Source organism: Saccopteryx leptura, chromosome 1 (assembly GCF_036850995.1).
Source record: "Saccopteryx leptura isolate mSacLep1 chromosome 1, mSacLep1_pri_phased_curated, whole genome shotgun sequence".
NCBI classification, from domain to species: Eukaryota; Metazoa; Chordata; class Mammalia; order Chiroptera; family Emballonuridae; genus Saccopteryx; species Saccopteryx leptura.
Window position 1 is genome coordinate 120,583,359 of NC_089503.1, and position 18,364 is coordinate 120,601,722.

At 37.5% G+C, this 18,364-nt stretch overlaps 1 protein-coding gene across 1 annotated transcript in view; it reads left to right on the forward strand.

The window, feature by feature from the left end:
• The window catches only part of MARCHF11 (membrane associated ring-CH-type finger 11), a 116,936-nt gene that overhangs the window by 82,846 nt on the left and 15,726 nt on the right, over positions 1 to 18,364 (forward strand). Inside the window, exon 3 of the mRNA XM_066360786.1 lies at positions 11,574 to 11,766. Within this exon, the coding sequence (XP_066216883.1) occupies positions 11,574 to 11,766 (193 nt within the window). The remainder of the gene's footprint in view (positions 1 to 11,573; positions 11,767 to 18,364) is intronic.

Below are 18,364 nucleotides of genomic sequence, written 5' to 3' on the forward strand. Positions count from 1 at the left end.
CCAGGGAGCATGGAGTGAGCTCGAGTATGTCCTATAAAACATGGAGCTCTATGTTGACATACAAGTCTTTGAAGAAGGAGGAACTGTTGAAATAGTTCATCAGCATTTGTCCCTAAGACAGCAGTCTTTATAGTGGAAACACCATAAGTAAATATTTGCTGACTGTATATAGATTAAAGGGGGAATATGGCAAATGCTGAAAAGCCATGATAATGGCATATAGTTCTAGACTTTGAGCTGATTTTAAGTTGACAGTTTCACTATAAAGTTGTCCATTGATTTGCAAGAGCGATTTGCAATTTATAATAGTAGAAGTTTCCCAGAGCCATTGTTGTTGATCCTTTGAAAAAAGGAACAAGTGATGTCACGGAAATGGCGCCGTGAGCAGCGCGTCCGACAGATCTCCCCAAAATCACAACAAATTTATCAACTAGAAACAGGAAAATTTATCTTCGGAGCATTACGGAGTTCCACACAAACTGAAAGCAAAAGGACTGTTATCACTTGAATCTGAGAGTCGAGGGTGTGGAGGAAGCTACCGCAGGGACGTTCATTCAAGCCGCGAGGAAGTGCGCCTGTGGTAAGTCATCCCGCACTCGGGAGCCGCGAGCAGCAGCCGCGAGCAGCCGCCGCCAGCCGCCGCCGCCAGCCGCCGCGAGCAGCGCCCGGGTCGGTTGCAAAGCGAGCACTGCCCACACTCCGGAACGGCGAGCAGCCGCTGGCGCGCGCCCGGTCTGGTTGCAGACCGAGCATTGCAGACCGAACACCGCTAACGTTCCCAGCGGCCCGCGCACGGGGAGCGGGAGAGGCCCCAGGGCGGTATTCCCTACTTGGGAGATTCTCTCCGCGGGCGGGGCACCTCACCCAGCCATTCAAGCTAACAATCAAGCGTTGGGGGAGGGGCGCGCGCAGGCAGCTTGAAATACCTTCGGGAGCACAGCTGCGACCCAATTACTAAAATTAATTTAACCCGTGAAATCTGCGCACCCTCGGTTCTAATTGATAAGATCTCTCTCAGTTCACCGACCCAAGACAAGAGGCGTGATATTTTTTAGTGCCTCTCGCTAAAGGGACGGGGGCAACTTCTGATTGATAGAGCCTCCATATTCAGGGATAAACGCTAACAAGAAGGACTTGGCAGATAATAAGATCTATACCACACTAGTCGCAAGCAGAGACTAGTGCCTCTTCTTACCAGCCAAAACAGGCTACAAAGTGTGGAAAGCCTGGGTTGAGAGGTCCAACTGAATGCTAGGCGCTGAACAGTCACCTTGACAACAATTGACTCCCACCCCCGCCTGATTACACTGGAGGCCCTGACTGTCAGAGCCCTTCCGAAAGCCTTGCACTGAGTGGGGATAGAGTGGGGATTTCCCAGCTCTTTGAGCCTCTTACTCCCCAGGCAGAAGCAGTGGCAGCCTTATAACTGGATCACCAGGCTGCTAATTCAGGAAGGGGGGACTAGGAGAGACAATCCACAAAAGCAAACTCTCTCATCGTTGGACCCTGCAAACGCAAACAAGCCTTGACTACCAGCAAGACTAAAGCCAATTATATGACATTGCCATAGAATCCCATCAACTGCAAATCCCTACCTAAATGTGACACAGGGGCAGAGCCTGGGGTACAGAGTCACCGACCAGGAAGAGGGAGAGAAAAGAAAAAGGAAGAAGTTAACATCTCAAAATCAAGAAAAATCCACAGACTTTACAACTTGTTCCACTAAATTTTTTTTTTGTTGTTGTTGTTTGTTTCTTCTATCTTATTGCCTTTATTTCCTCCACCTCGGTCCTTCTATTCTCTGCCCATCTTATGCTTCCCTTTTCTTGAACTACACTACCCATAAGTGTTACATTTTATTTCTCTTCTTCATCCTCACCCTCCTTTGGGGTTATACTCCAGGACACTTAACTCTCACTCTCTCCTCTTTTGTTTTTTTTTGTTTGTTTTTTTTTTGCTTTATTTTGTTTTTTTCTCTTCCTTTTTTATTTCTTCCTTCGTTTTTCTCTTTTTCTTACTTTTTCCTTTCTATTCGTTTTTTCTTTTCTCGTTTTACTTTCCTCCCATTTAATCCTCAATCACGAACAAATTAGTTAATTTGGGACTCAAGGTTTTTTTTGGCTTTATTTTTCTTTTTCGCTTTTGTTTTTGTTTTTTTTCTTGTTAGTTTATTTTTGTGGCATTTTGGGTCCTCCCAACCCAAGGTCTCCATTGTATTTGGTCTTTGCTCCACTTAATACAACATATTTTTACTTATTATTTTTATTTTTTTCTTCTTTATTATTCCTTTTTTTGTCCTTTTTTCTGGTTCCCTCTTATCCCTCTCATTATATCTCTTAGTTGACCATCACCCGCAGGCAGATCAACTTATGCTTGTCTAAGATTTTCTTCCTTTTTTTTTTTTTTTTTTGCATTTAGTAAGTCCCTACTCCCCTTTTTTTTTTTTTTGCCCCTTGAACTCTTCACCGCAAACCAGGCCCTCCATTATAGGCACGATATTTCCCTGAGGAGGGGAGAGGAGGGAAGGAGAAGAAAGAAAAAAAAGGGGGAAATAATAAATTATTACTGCTTTTTTTTGTGGGGTGTTTTACCCTTTGTTTTTTTTTGTTTTGTTTTTTTTTGTTGTTGTTTTTTTTTTTACTTTTTACTCTTTATTAATTCTAATTAGTGCTATCAACAAGACCACCCTCAGATGCCAATAAGAAAGAGGAAATCGAATATTATGGATACAAAAGAAAGAGAGGTAACACAAATAGATGTGGAAAAATCTATGGAGAAAAGACTTAACATATTGGAAGCCTTGGAGCTAAATGACAGAGAATTTAAAATAGAAATCTTAAAAATACTCAGAGATATACAAGAAAACACAGAAAGGCAATATAGGGAGATCAGAAAACAACTCAATGAACACAAAGAATATATTACCAAGGAAATTGAAACTATAAAAACAAATCAAACAGAAATGAAAAACTCAATTCACGAGCTGAAAAACGAGGTAACAAGCTTAGCTAGCAGAACAACCCAGATTGAAGATAGGATTAGTGAAATAGAAGACAAACAACTTGAGGCACAACAGAGAGAAGAAGAAAGAGACTCAAAAATAATGAAAAACGAGAAAGCCCTACAGGAATTATCTGACTCCATCAGAAAGAATAACATAAGAATAATAGGTATATCAGAGGGAGAAGAGAAAGAAAATGGAATGGAGAATATACTCAAACAAATAATAGACGAGAACTTCCCAAGCCTGTGGAAAGAACTAAAGCCTCAAATTCAAGAAGGAAACAGAACACCGAGTTTTCTTAACCCCAACAAACCCACTCCAAGGCACATCATAATAAAGATGACACAAACCAATGACAAAGAAAAAATTATCAAGGCAGCCAGGGAAAAGAAGAGTACAACATATAAAGGAAGGCCTACTAGATTATCATTAGATTTCTCAGCAGAAACTCTACAAGCTAGAAGAGAGTGGACCCCAATATTTAAAGCCCTGAAAGAGAGGAACTTTCAGCCAAGAATACTATACCCATCAAAGCTATCCTTCAAGTATGAAGGAGATATAAAAACATTCACAAATACAGAAAAGATGAGAGAATTTATCACGAGAAAGCCCCCACTCCAGGAAATACTAAAGGGGGTTTTCCAACCAGATTCAAAGAACAAAAGAAAACAACACCACAAGTAACAGCTCCACCAAGAACACAAGAAAACCAAACTTAAACTGTGACAACAAAGGAAAAAAAAAGGGGGGAGAGAATGGAGATTAACAGTAGCAAAGGACGATGAAGTGCAGAAATACTTATAAGATAGGGTACTACAATGAATATGGTAGGTACCCTTTTCATTACTTAATGGTAACCACCCTAGAAAAAACCACCACAAAAACACATGACTTAAAAAAGGTAGCAACAGAGGAAAGAAGTATGGAACACAAACAAACAGAAACAAATGATAGAAAAACAAAAGAGAAGAATCAAACTAGATACAAAAATAACAGAAAGCAATTTATAAAATGGCAGTAGGGAACCCACAAGTGTCAATAATTACACTAAATGTAAATGGATTAAACTTACCAATAAAAAGACACAGAGTAGCAGAATGGATTAAAAAAGAAAATCCAACTATATGCTGCCTACAAGAAACACATCTAAGCAACAAGGATAAAAACAAATTCAAAGTGAAAGGCTGGAAAACAATACTCCAAGCAAACAACACCCAAAAAAAAGCAGGTGTAGCAATACTCATATCTGATAATGCTGACTACAAGACAGAAAAAGTACTCAGAGACAAAAATGGTCACTTCATAATGATTAAGGGGACACTGAATCAAGAAGACATAACAATCCTTAATATATATGCACCAAACCAAGGAGCACCAAAATATATAAGACAGCTACTTATTGACCTTAAAACAAAAACTAACAAAAATACAATCATACTTGGAGACCTCAATACTCCGCTGACGGCTCTAGATCGGTCATCCAAACAGAGAATCAATAAAGATATAGTGGCCTTAAACGAAATACTAGAACACCTGGATATGATAGACATCTACAGGACACTTCATCCCAAAGCGACAGAGTATACATTTTTCTCTACTGTACATGGAACATTCTCAAGAATTGACCATATGTTGGGCCACAAAGACAATATCAGCAAATTTAGAAAAATTGAAATTGTACCAAGCATATTTTCTGATCATAAAGCCTTGAAACTAGAATTCAACTGCAAAAGAGAGGGGGAAAAACCCACAAAAATGTAGAAACTAAACAACATACTTCTAAAAAATGAATGGGTCAAAGAAGAAATAAACGCAGAGATCAAAAGATACATACAGACAAATGAAAATGAAAATACGACATATCAGAATCTCTGGGATGCAGCAAAAGCAGTAATAAGAGGAAAGTTCATATCACTTCAGGCCTATATGAACAAACAAGAGAGAGCCGAAGTAAACCACTTAACTTCACACCTTAAGGAACTAGAAAAAGAAGAACAAAGACAACCCAAAACCAGCCAAAGAAAGGAGATAATAAAAATCAGAGCAGAAATAAATGAAATAGAGAACAGAAAAACTATAGAAAAAATCAATAAAACAAGGAGCTGGTTCTTTGAAAAGATCAACAAAATTGACAAACCCTTGGCAAGACTCGCCAAGGAAAAAAGGCACAGGACTCAAATAAATAAAATCCAAAATGAAAGAGGAGAGATCACCACAGACATCATAGATATACAAAGAATTATTGTAGAATACTATGAAAAATTATATGCCACCAAATACAACAATCTAGAAGAAATGGATAAATTCCTAGAACAATACAACCTTCCTAGACTGAGTCATGAAGAAGCAGAAAGCCTAAACAGACCAATCAGCAGGGAGGAAATAGAAAAAACTATTAAAAACCTCCCCAAAAATAAAAGTCCAGGCCCAGACGGTTATACTAGTGAATTCTATCAAACATTCAAAGAAGACTTGGTTCCTATTCTACTCAAAGTCTTCCAAAAAATTGAAGAAGAAGCAATACTTCCAAACACATTTTATGAGGCCAACATAACCCTCATACCAAAACCTGGCAAGGATGGCACAAAGAAAGAAATCTACAGACCAATATCTCTAATGAATACAGATGCTAAAATTCTAAACAAAATACTGGCAAACCGAATACAACAACATATTAAAAAAATAATACATCATGATCAAGTGGGATTCATCCCAGAATCTCAAGGATGGTTCAACATACGCAAAACGGTTAACGTAATACACCATATCAACAAAACAAAGAACAAAAACCACATGATCTTATCAATAGATGCAGAAAAGGCTTTTGATAAAATACAACACAATTTTATGTTTAAGACTCTCAACAAAATGGGTATAGAAGGAAAATATCTCAACATGATAAAGGCCATATATGATAAACCATCAGCCAACATCATTTTAAACGGCATAAAACTGAGGACTTTCTACCTTAAATCAGGAACAAGACAGGGTTGTCCACTCTCTCCACTCTTATTTAACGTGGTGCTAGAAGTTCTGGCCAGAGCAATCAGACAAGACAAAGAAATAAAAGGCATCCATATTGGAAAAGAAGAAGTAAAGGTATCACTTTTTGCTGATGATATGATCCTATACATCGAAAACCCAAAGGACTCCACAAAAAGATTATTAGAAACAATAAACCAATACAGTAAGGTCGCAGGATACAAAATTAACATACAGAAGTCCATAGCCTTTCTCTATGCCAACAATGAAATATTAGAAAACGAACTCAAAAAAATAATCCCCTTCATGATTGCAACAAAAAAAATAAAATACCTAGGAATAAACATAACAAAGAATGTAAAGGACCTATATAATGAAAATTACAAAGCATTGTTAAGGGAAATCGAAAAAGATACAATGAGATGGAAAAATATTCCTTGTTCTTGGATAGGAAGAATAAATATAATCAAAATGGCCATATTACCCAAAGCAATATACAAATTTAATGCAATTCCCATCAAAATCCCTATGAGATTTTTTAAAGAAATGGAACAAAAAATCATCAGATTTATATGGAACTATAAAAAACCCCGAATAGCCAAAACAATCCTAAGGAAAAAGAATGAAGCTGGGGGCATTACAATACCTGACTTTAAACTATATTATAGGGCCACAATAATCAAAACAGCATGGTATTGGCAGAAAAATAGACACTCAGACCAATGGAACAGAATAGAAAGCCCAGAAATAAAACCACATATATATGGTCAAATAATCTTTGATAAAGGGGCCAACAACACACAATGGAGAAAAGAAAGCCTCTTCAACAAATGGTGTTGGGAAAACTGGAAAGCCACATGCAAAAGAATGAAACTCAACTACAGCCTGTCCCCGTGTACTAAAATTAATTCAAAATGGATCAAAGACCTAAATATAAGACCTGAAACAATAAAGTACATAGAAGAAGACATAGGTACTAAACTCATGGACCTGGGTTTTAAAGAACATTTTATGAACTTGACTCCAATGGCAAGAGAAGTGAAGGCAAAGATAAATGAATGGGACTACATCAGAATAAAAAGTTTTTGCTCAGCAAGAGAAACTGATATAAAAATAAACAGACAGCCAACTAAATGGGAAATGATATTTTCAAACAACAGCTCAGATAAGGGCCTAATTTCCAAAATTTACAAAGAACTCATAAAACTCAACAACAAACAAACAAACAATCCAATAAAAAAATGGGAAGAAGACATGAATAGACACTTCTCCCAGGAAGAGATACAAATGGCCAACAGATATATGAAAAGATGCTCAGCTTCATTAGTTATTAGGGAAATGCAAATCAAAACTACAATGAGATACCACCTCACCCCTGTTAGATTAGCTATGATCAACAAGACGGGTAATAGCAAATGTTGGAGAGGCTGTGGAGAAAAAGGAACCCTCATTCACTGTTGGTGGGACTGTAAAGTAGTACAACCATTATGGAGGAAAGTATGGTGGTTCCTCAAAAAACTGCAAATAGAACTACCTTATGACCCAGCAATCCCTCTACTGGGTATATACCCCAAAACCTCAGAAACATTGATACCTGAAGACACAGGTAGCCCCATGTTCATTGCAGCACTGTTCACAGTGGCCAAGACATGGAAACAACCAAAAAGCCCTTCAATAGAAGACTGGATAAAGAAGATGTGGCACATATACACTATGGAATACTACTCAGCCATAAGAAATGATGACATCAGATCATTTACAGCAAAATGGTGGGATCTTGATAACATTATAAGGAGTGAAATAAGTAAATCAGAAAAAAACAAGAACTACATGATTCCATACATTGGTGGAACATAAAAATGAGACTAAGAGACATGGACAAGTGTGTGGTGGTTACCAGGGGTGGGGGGAGGGAGGACAGGGGGAGAGTTAGGGGGAGGGGGAGGGGCACAGAGAACTAGATAGAGGGTGGCGAAGGACAATCTGACTTTGGGCGAGGGGTATGCAACATAATTTAATGATAAGGTAACCTAGACATGTTTTCTTTGAATATATGTACCCTGATTTATTAATGTCATCCCATTACCATTAATAAAAATTTATTTAAAAAAAAAAAAAAAGGAACAACAATAATTTTGAGGCTCAAAACCTATAAGCTGTAAGGGTTGCCTATGCCCCTTGATAATCCAGGAGGCAACAAGATCAAAATATGGGAGTGTATTCCATGGGCTATTAGATGGTTCAATGTGCCCAAGCTGTCGCTGTTCTTGTACCAATTGAGCAGCTGCCCTAAGTTTCTCCTGAGAAAGGGGCCATTGGTCTACCCATACAGGATTATCTGATTTCCAAGTAATTGGGTCTGCACAATGCATTATTGAGGTAGCAGGAGCTACCAAGGACCCTATGCTAAATTTTGATATACTAATCCACACCTTCTGGTATTGGGTGCCATTTCTATGGGGGTGAGAATTCCTCGCTGTTTTTCCCTAGTCCCTTGGTGGGCAAAAATCTCCGATCAAGCATCTGAGTACTGACTAAACCATTAGGACTGACAAGCAATGCTCCCATATTTTTCAAAACATCTCTACCCCACAAATTAACTGGCCATCCAGGGAGCACATAAGGCTTAAAAAATCCAGAATGACCTTCTTAATCTTACCAATGTATTGTAGAAAACTAGAACTTTGTTGAGGGGATTTACTCTGCCCTATACCTTATAATTCTGTGGCTGCTGCATGAGTGGGCCAGGAAGGAGGCCAATGTAGCTGCCACATGGATTTAAAAGTATGCTTTGTTTTCATCTATCTGATATGATTAATTAATCAATAGAGGGTAAGCTAACACATACAGTCACGGTAGCACACTCATCTAGGACAGATTGTAGTTGGAAGTAGTTTTCTATATTGCGTACCATGTGATTGTACTTAATGCAAAGTTTAGTGAGCATCAACACTAAAGAACAACAGACATGAACACTTTATGCTTGTTTAGTGACACCAAATTTAAAATGGTTTAAAATGAAAATTCCTAGCAGTTTGAAATGAATTTGTTTAAAATTTTGTCAGGAAGTTCACGAAAAACCAACTTCAAATACATGCTTGAAATACATTGATTGATTTGTAATGATAAGATAATATTGATTAGTTTAATTATTCATCCATAATTATGAAAGCAAGAACCATTTTTCAATAAATGAATCTTTGTATTAAAATGATGATGGAAGGAGACTTGACTTGGGGTGGTGGACATACAATATAATATCCAGATGATGTATTCTACAATTTTACCCCTGAAACCTATATAATTTTATTAATGTCACCCCAATAAATTAAATAAAAGTTTTAAAAAATAAATAAAATAATTAGAAATATATTTCTTATAGAATTCCCACCAAACTTTATTATTTGGTTCTGGTTTCTTTTTTATTCATTTCTATCTTAATTATATATATATTTTTAATTTTTAGTGAGAGGAGGGGAGGCAGAGACAGACTCCTGCACTCACTGTAGTACTCCAGTCTGCTGGAAACTACTGGTGTCATGTGAAAAAAACCTACTCAAGACACAAACTTATGTCAAGAAGAAGAGAGGGGGAAGCCTGACAAGGGAGGCAAAGAAGACCTCCTGAATCTCCTTCTCCCTTAGCTTTTATTATCAGAAGCAGAACAGGGGTAACAGGATTACAGGGGAGGGAGATCAGGTGACAAGGGGAAGAATGACTAATGGCTATTTTGCTGACATGGAGAAAGGGCTAATTTGGGTCAGTACATTCTTTTCTTTTGCTAATTAACAAGCACAAAGGAAGGAGCAATCCAGAACCTCTAGGCTAATTGTCTAAAATCCGTTCAGATGCATTCCTTTGTGTCTGCCCAAAGGTCACCTACTCACACTTTCTTGGTGTTTGCATCTAAGAGACTAAAAGACTCAGTGCTTTTACAGTAACTAAAGTTCCTCAATCCAAGTCATAGAAGGTTCAAAGTTAAATGGATGATTCCCTAAAATGCATCCCGACCAGGATCCACCAGGCAAGCCCACTAGGGGGCAATGCTTCACCCATCTGGAGTGAAGCATTGCAACCAGAGCCATTTTTTAGCACCTGAGGTGGAATCCGTGAAGCCATCCTCAGTACCTGGGGTCAACTCGCTTCAATGAAGCCATGGCTGCAGGAGAGGAGGAGAAGCGAGAGAGAGGGAGAGAGAGAAGTGAGAGGAGGAGGGGTGGAGGAGTAGATGGACACTTCTCCTGTGTGCCCTGACTGGGTATTGAACCTGTGACTTCCACATGCTTGGCCAACACTCTACCACTGAGCCAACCGGCCAGGGCAGATTCTGTTTTTTTTTGTTTTTTTTTTTAAAGAAACATAGATGACTTTAGAGAATGAAATATTTCAAAAGTATTTTAATATTTAATCTTTCATAAATGTAGAAATTAAGAACACCATGAATATGCATGTAAAAATGCACATGTAAATGTAATATGTAAATTATTTATGATGAAAGACAGAGAGCTCATGAGAGGGAGCGAGGGAAGTTGTGGGCAGTGACAGACTTACCACTTGAGGATGCACATATTCAGACTTCAGGTAAGTAAAGAGTTTAAGAAAATACCAGATTCACTAGTGGGAGCTCATTTGTTTTTAAAGGTTCTTTAAACTGTTAAGAAATAGTTAAGGAATTCTTCTGACAAGCCATATGTTGCAACAGCCAGAGCTCTCACACAGAATGAGATTCTACAGGTTGTTTTAGGTTTCATTGTTTACTGACAAACCGCAATAGCATTTTACTTTTGTTTCAATTATGTAAAAGTCAAAACAGGAACTAATGAATTATTTCAAGTCGATAACACCCTTCAAGGATTTTGATTATTTGTACTATCAAGTCTCTCAAATTACTTTAATAGTGTGCGCTTTATACAGTTTGTGAGTTTCAAAGATGCTCCATTTGTGTACAAATTCTAAATCTTGACAGAAATGGCTTCATGGATTATCCTATAGATAATTAAAGGTCAGAAATATATGAGTACATGAAATGTACTAATGAGAGATAATACATAATTTATACTTCCCTTATAATTTTTCTAGTATTTTGCTTTAAACAGCTTTTCCACTTTTGTTCTTATATAATCTAATTATTTGTTTTTTACATTTTCTCACAAAACAAGAGATTCCCCTTTTTGCAGTAGCTAAATGTGTTAAGAGCAAAATAAATTTTCAAATAGAGGAATCCTTACCATGTTTCTTCAGAGTGTTTTTAATTCTGTGCATGCCTGAAAGAAGATAATGTGATTCCCAGGTACTAAATATTCCTCAGCCATTCATGCTCAGTGCTGTTATCTGCAATAAAACTAGATAAAGCTTGCAGAACGGTGAATTACTGAAAATAATGAAGTTAAGGCAACTTATTAATATTTATCTCCTTGTCTATTTTGTATAGCCTAGATGAAATGAAAAAATTCATTGGGGGGGCCGATCAGACTGAAAAGGGTCTAACATTATGAAGAGAAACATGGGGCTGAAAATGTTTTTCTTTTTTTCTTTTTTAAATTATACACAGCACCTTTTTTCTTACATGCCTCTGTTTTTCTTTTAGTGGCAAAGCATTTCTATAACACTGGTTGAGAAAGTTCAGATGATTGCTGTAACCCTAGGATCCCTGTTCTTAATAGCGAGTGTGACCTGGCTCCTCTGGTCAGCCTTCAGCCCCTATGCAGTGTGGCAGAGGAAGGACATCCTTTTTCGAATCTGCTATGGAATGTATGGTTTTATGGATCTAGTGTGCATAGGTAAGCCCATGATATTAAACATTAACAAACTGTCAGTAATCATTTCTTGCAGCTATTACATTTTCAACAGTTGGATGTAATATAGAATGTTGTCATTGGCATGATCTTGGTTCTCCGGTTAATTAACTATCAGGGACATCACAATCTGGTTAATTTTCTCAAAAAGCATAGTATCTGTATTTCTAAGTAATCTGAATAAGTGAACAAGATAATGCCCATTTTAAGTGACATATTTAGAAACGCAAAGGAAGGAGGAATCAAAGAAATTATTTGGGGTGGGCACTATAAGGACAGTCATTTATTTCTAAGGAATAAGAGCTAATCAGTCACCATTCTTAAAGCTGGGGTAGCACTGATGGATGCCAATGGCAATGTTATGCATTTGGGGAGAGGGCCCACACTTGGAGGTGACTCAGATTGCCCAAGGGCAGGCACTTGGGGATAGTTTTCCTTGCTGTCCTCTTTGTTTCACTTATTTAATTCAGTGGCTTAGGAGAGAAAAAGGATCAAACATTTTAGCTTAAACAGACCCTACAAAAAAAAAAAGGTTTTCTATTTCTGTGTTTCACGTAACCAATCTGTGTTTCCCTAATACTGGGAGAAAATGGAGGCCGATTCAAGCAGTGTTCATGTGGGTATGAGGTGCCACAGACACCTTGATGGCGAGCAGTTGGCAGTGGGGGGCTGGCGTGGGGAGGGGTGACACCGGTGCTAGGAGACTTTCCCTGGTCTGATGTGGTTGGCAGCTCAGTGGGATGTGGAAAGCGTGGAGGCGGGCAGCTTGTGGTGTAAAGCAGTGGTTCTCCCTGTGTGGTTCAAGGACCACCAGCAGCAGCAGAAACAGTGCCTGCAGCTTTCTTCAGGAATGCACATGCTCAGGCCCCACCCCATGCCTGCTGATCAGAAACCTCAGCTTCATCTGTGGCTAACAAGCCCCCCCCCAAAGTTCTGATACATGCTGATTTCAGGGGATGGATGCACAGCTTGGATCGAATGACTCGGCTTCGAATCCTGGCCCCTGCTTAGACAGATCAACTTTGTCCATATTCTTGTTTTCTTACCTATAAAAATGGGGATAATCATCCCTAGCTTACTGGCCTACATAAAGGAAATCATGATTATAAAATAATGTTATTAATTGAAAGTTGTAAATTAAGGGCATTTGAGTAAATCACAAATAAATGGAAATAATTTAGATCACTAGGCTTCTACTCAGAGAAATGTAGCACTTTTGATATTCTCAGTCATTTAAAAAAATATATATAATCAGCCTGAATTTCTCCTTTCTCTTCTTTTCTCCTTTTTCACTGGTACAAAGCTAATAAGAAAGAACACGATCAAATTTCAGGCTAGAAAGGATAAAATAAGGCAGAAAAATATCATAAATAGTATGTAGAACTGAACAGATGCTGCCTGAATAATAGAGCTAATCGTGTATAAGAACAACTGCTATTAGATGTGGAGACGCTTATGCACACTTTTGGAAATTCTGAATGTCTGTACACATGTAATCTCTTGGGCACTGCTCTAAATAAGAAAATTACAACTTGTTCTACAAGTCGCTCAAAAAATTCAGAGATAGTTTTTCTTCTGATTTTCAACATAACTGTTATAAAATGTAGTATTCCACTAATATTCAAAGGGGAGGTGAGAAGCAAAAGAACCATTAGCCTGCCAATCCATCCTGGAGGAAAAAATAAACTCTAGTAAAATTGTTCAGTATTAACTAGAAAAGGCCATATCTTTCCTGGTCAGGAAATCTTTTCCCTGAATTTTACAACTGTATTTAGTCTTATTATATATCATGTTTTGAATGCTAATGCCAGACTTTTAATCAAGATGATTAGAATTCTGCTTTTAAAAGCACATACATACAAACTCATGACTTTTTGACAATATATGACATATTTGAAATTCCTTTTAGAAATCTGGGTGTTTACCCAATTTGTCAAGTAAAGTTTCTTAAAAACAAACACCAATTGACATTTTCCTGGAGGTACTTTGAAAAATAAATTTTTATCCAAGTTTAAATATTGACAATACTTTTGTCTTTTGACTCATCAAATCTGAATCTCATTATTTAAAGATTTATTTGTATATTTTGAAAAATGTCAAAGAACTCAGATTAAACAAGTCTTGATTTTACTTGGAAATCTCATTAATTAGTCTGTTTGGATTCAGAAAAAAATCTTATTTTTTCCCCCAAGAAATTAGGAAACTACTGTAGTCAAAAAAGCAAATATAGGTAGGCTACCAATAGCCAAAAGTATCATAGCCTGTAATAGCTCTTGCTAACATTTCAAATTAATTGAAATGTCTGCCTATTAAGTGTAGATAGTGACAAAATAGATCACATTCACAAATACCCCTGGCAGCAAGACTTTGAGTCAGAGTAGAGTAAAAAGCAGGTTTACAGTTTTGAGCTCAATTTGTTCGGCTCATTTTAATAAATATTTAATGGTTATTTAAAATAATAAATATAAACAATTTTAATAAAAAGTTAATAAATATTTCATTAAAAATTAATAAATATTTGTATGTGTCAGATGCAGTGCCAGGTGCAGGGAATAAAAATAAGAGTCAATCACGTCTTGCCCCCAAGAAGCTTCCAACCCCACAGGCAAGACAGACATGCAAGTAGGTAACTAGAATGCACAAGAGACTGTAGTTGGACAAAGCTCAGAGAGATTAACGCTGGGATGTGGTATGCAGGGAGTGAAAGATTTCAGGTAGATTTCCTGGGGAAGTAAGAGCCAAGCAGGCCACCGGATGAGTAGATGTTTGGCAAATGGGGAGCTGGTCCTCTTGTCACTGCCAGGGGATGTGAGATCAGCGTGATATTCAGTGGGCTTTAAAGTATAATAGTTGAAAATATTCTTATATCCCTATTCATCCAAGCTTTTCACACTTGTTTATACCTAATGAGAAGGAGCAGATTGGCAGCTTCATAAATGTTCTTTTTAAAGAAGAATTCTGAAAATCTATAGATTATTCCAGAATAAAAAAATGTTATAATACAGCCAGTGTATGCAATGTTTAGAAAGAGATTCTTATTGGATTGTTAAACAGAAATGCAAAGATTTGTAAAAAATTTATGTACTTGGGAAATTTATTTACTTATATCCAGCCAGAGTGAATTTGTTTGTTGCTTTCATTTATTATTAATAAGTTTTCTGCTTTTCCAAGAGCCAGTTTCTTTTTGCATTTAAAGTTTTGAATTCTCTCAAGGGTTTAGCAACTATTAGAATTGAAGTACCTAAATCAGGGCTGTCCAACAGAACTTTCTGCAATAGTGAAAACGTTGTGTATCTATGATGCCCAGTACCATAGACACAGGCTACATCTGGCTATTGAACACTTGAAATGTGGTTAGTGAGAATGAGAAACTGAATAGTAAAGTTATTTTATTTAAATTAATTCAAATTTAACTTAAATAACCACATATGGCTAGGGGCTATACCATATAGAACTGATTTCTATAGAATGGTTAATGAGTAAGGATTTCATTAATGTTGACAGAATGGTCAATGCATAAGGATTTCATTAATATTTTGCCGTGTCTATATAAATGGGTTGTATTTCCTAAAAGATAAAGAAACTGTTCCACAAGAGATGACTAAAGTGAAAATGAGTTCAAGAGGTTTAAGAGAAGGAAAGTACTAAAGGTAAAAGTGTGGTGGTCAAGAGGTACACAGAGAGCCACAGAGGAAGATATGTCTTAAGGACATGGAGGTGTAAAGAGATAAAACTTTATATTATATTTGGGGAGCTCTTTTTAACTATTTAAACAGATGGCATTCAGACCATCATTGTGCACCAGGAAAACTAACATAAAGGATTTAAACCACCCAGATGTTGTAGCCAAGGGCAGTAATTTAGGGAGAATAACCAGAGCAGACTCATGAAGATTCCCTCCTAAGAAGATTTGCACAGTAGACAAAGAAAAGTTAGCAAACTCAGAAATGCAGAATAAATGCATGCTGATGGCACTGTGTACAGCATCTGGTTATTTGGATTGTGCACATTGGTCATGTGCTTCATAGCAAGTTTGGGCCGCAAAAAGAATATGTTTATTAGTGACTAAAAGATTGATAAGAGATGGCCATAAGATAGAGAGTCATTTGATTCACTTGCATCCAAAAAGAGAGAACAGTTACCATGTCTTGTAGTGTCTGGTAGAAAAGGGGTAAGTCCAGTTTCTTGTAGAAGCAACAAACTAAAACTAAAACCCTACTATGGTTGGGATAGCAGTGCTTCTCCCTAATCTCATTAATACTATGAAGTAGTGAAACATTTCCATGTCTGGAAAATGTTTGACCTTCCCTGAGATACTAAGGGAAGAAACTAGTTATGGTTACACAATTTAAACATTTGGATTACTTTTTGTTCTTTTATAATTTTTCTTAATTGTTTACATAAATATATACATGTTCAAATTATAAACACCTTTGTATTTATAATTGTGAAATATATAAAGTTTAAGAAAGATCATTTTACTCACACTACTCTGTTATGTCACCCCCCCATTTTATAATTTTTATTTTTGTATTTTTCCGAAGTTAGAAGCTAGGAGCCAGTCAGATAGACTCACATATGCACTGGACTGGGATCCACCGGCATGCTCACCAGGGGGCGATGCTCTGCTCATCTAGGGCATTGCTCCGCGTTGCAGCCAGAGCCGTTCTAGAGCCTGAGGTGGAGGCCATGGAGCCATCCTCAGTGCCCGGGCCAACTTTGCTCCAATGGAGCCTTCGCTGCAGGAGGGGAAGAGAGAGATAGAGAGGAAGGAGAGGGGGAAGGGTAGAGAAGCCCATGTCTGCTTCCCTGGGTGCCCTGACTGGGAATTGAATCTGGGACTTCCAGACGGCAGGCCGACACTCTACTGCTGAGCCAACCAGCCAAGCCATGTCACGCCATTCGAAGAAACATCCCCTTTCAACATTTGGATGCATGTCCTCACCCCTTTTCCATTAGGTTAACATGCATATGGGTACCAACATGTTAATGCATTTTATTTTTCATATAAGCAGAATCAGAATTACTCATATTGTTGAACAAATAGTTGTGTTCATTCAACAATATGATCTTGAGCTTTTTTTGCATTAGAACAGATGTACATGATTTACTTACACTTTCTTCTGTTGATGGGTATTTTGGCATTAGGAGCAGTGCTGCAGGGGACATCCTTTCACGTGTTTCCGTGTGCTAGATTCCAAGAAGTGAAAGTCTAGTTTGAGTAATAAGCACATGTTAACATTTTGTACGCTAAAAAGGCTTTACCAATTCAGACCCCCTCCAATATTCAAGAATTCCAGTTTTCCCACACCTTGACAAAGCATGATTATTACTTTTTGACATTGTAATTGGTAGTTGGAACTATATATATTTAACATCATTAGAGTGTTTTTTTTTAAAAAATCCATTTTATAACTTTTTAAGTCTGAAGGGCAATTTTATCGAAGAAAATAAGAGTGGCCACACCGGGCCATGCGAATGTACAGCTCATCTTTGCCTGGTGTCTTTCGGGAAGCCAGGAACGTGCTGTATAGGGACATAGACGTGGTGTAAACACTCCACGTATTCCTTCTGAAATGGAATCCAGCAGAAGTGATAGAAATCAGAGATCACCACCTCTGAAAATCCCTGCCTCCCCCCACATTCGGGAGCTCTGGGCCATTCCCTTGTGTTACACTGTTGACACAGAGCATTTCACTCCTCAGTCTGTCCCTTTTACCCTGTGTAGAAAGTGCTCCCTGAAATTGCTTTAAGAAAAATTGCTTCTCTCTGTCACTTAGCTCTGTGGCTAAAGTACTGATTCTGTTATTGCTTGTTTTCTGTGTTTTTCTATTTCTCAGATTAAGGCACAGGCACAGGCGGACACACACACACACACACACACGCACACACGCACGCACGCACGCATGTGCGTCCTGTTTTCCCATCCAGAACCCAAAATATTTCTCAAGGCACTCTTGTAATAATGAAATAAAGTATAATGGGATTGTTAATGCTGTCTTCCTTTTGAAAGCTGCAGAGATTAGGGAATTTTAAAAGATAACTTGAGATAGAGTGAGGATCAGATCAAAATATCTTCTCCTTGCTCTATCAGTTATAGTCAATACTGAAAAATGCTCCTCTGCAGAAATACCATTCTCTCCAAAATAAAGTTTTATTTTCCTATATTTTGAATATAAGTACATTTTTAAAAAAATTTATGTAAATTTTATCTCTATTATTACAGCCCTTTTGAAAATCTGTATTTTTGCAGTTGGTAATATATTTATTTAGCTAGAGCAATGTGAAAACTTGTACACACGAAAACTATTTAGAGTTCCCAATTGGCAACTTTAATCCACATTTCATTATAGAACTTCCAAACAACGAATAAACACACTCCAGTCCTACGGTATTAGACTGCTGATATCAGACCTATCTTTACATTTTTAAAAGCCAAGGTAATATTTCTCCCTTGCTTTTGATATTGCTTCACTTTGTTAGTTTTTCCTCCAGGTAAAGCAGCTAAAAGTAACTTATTACTTAACACATTATTGACCTGAAGTTTAAAATGCACACTTTCCAATTTTTTGACAGTATATAA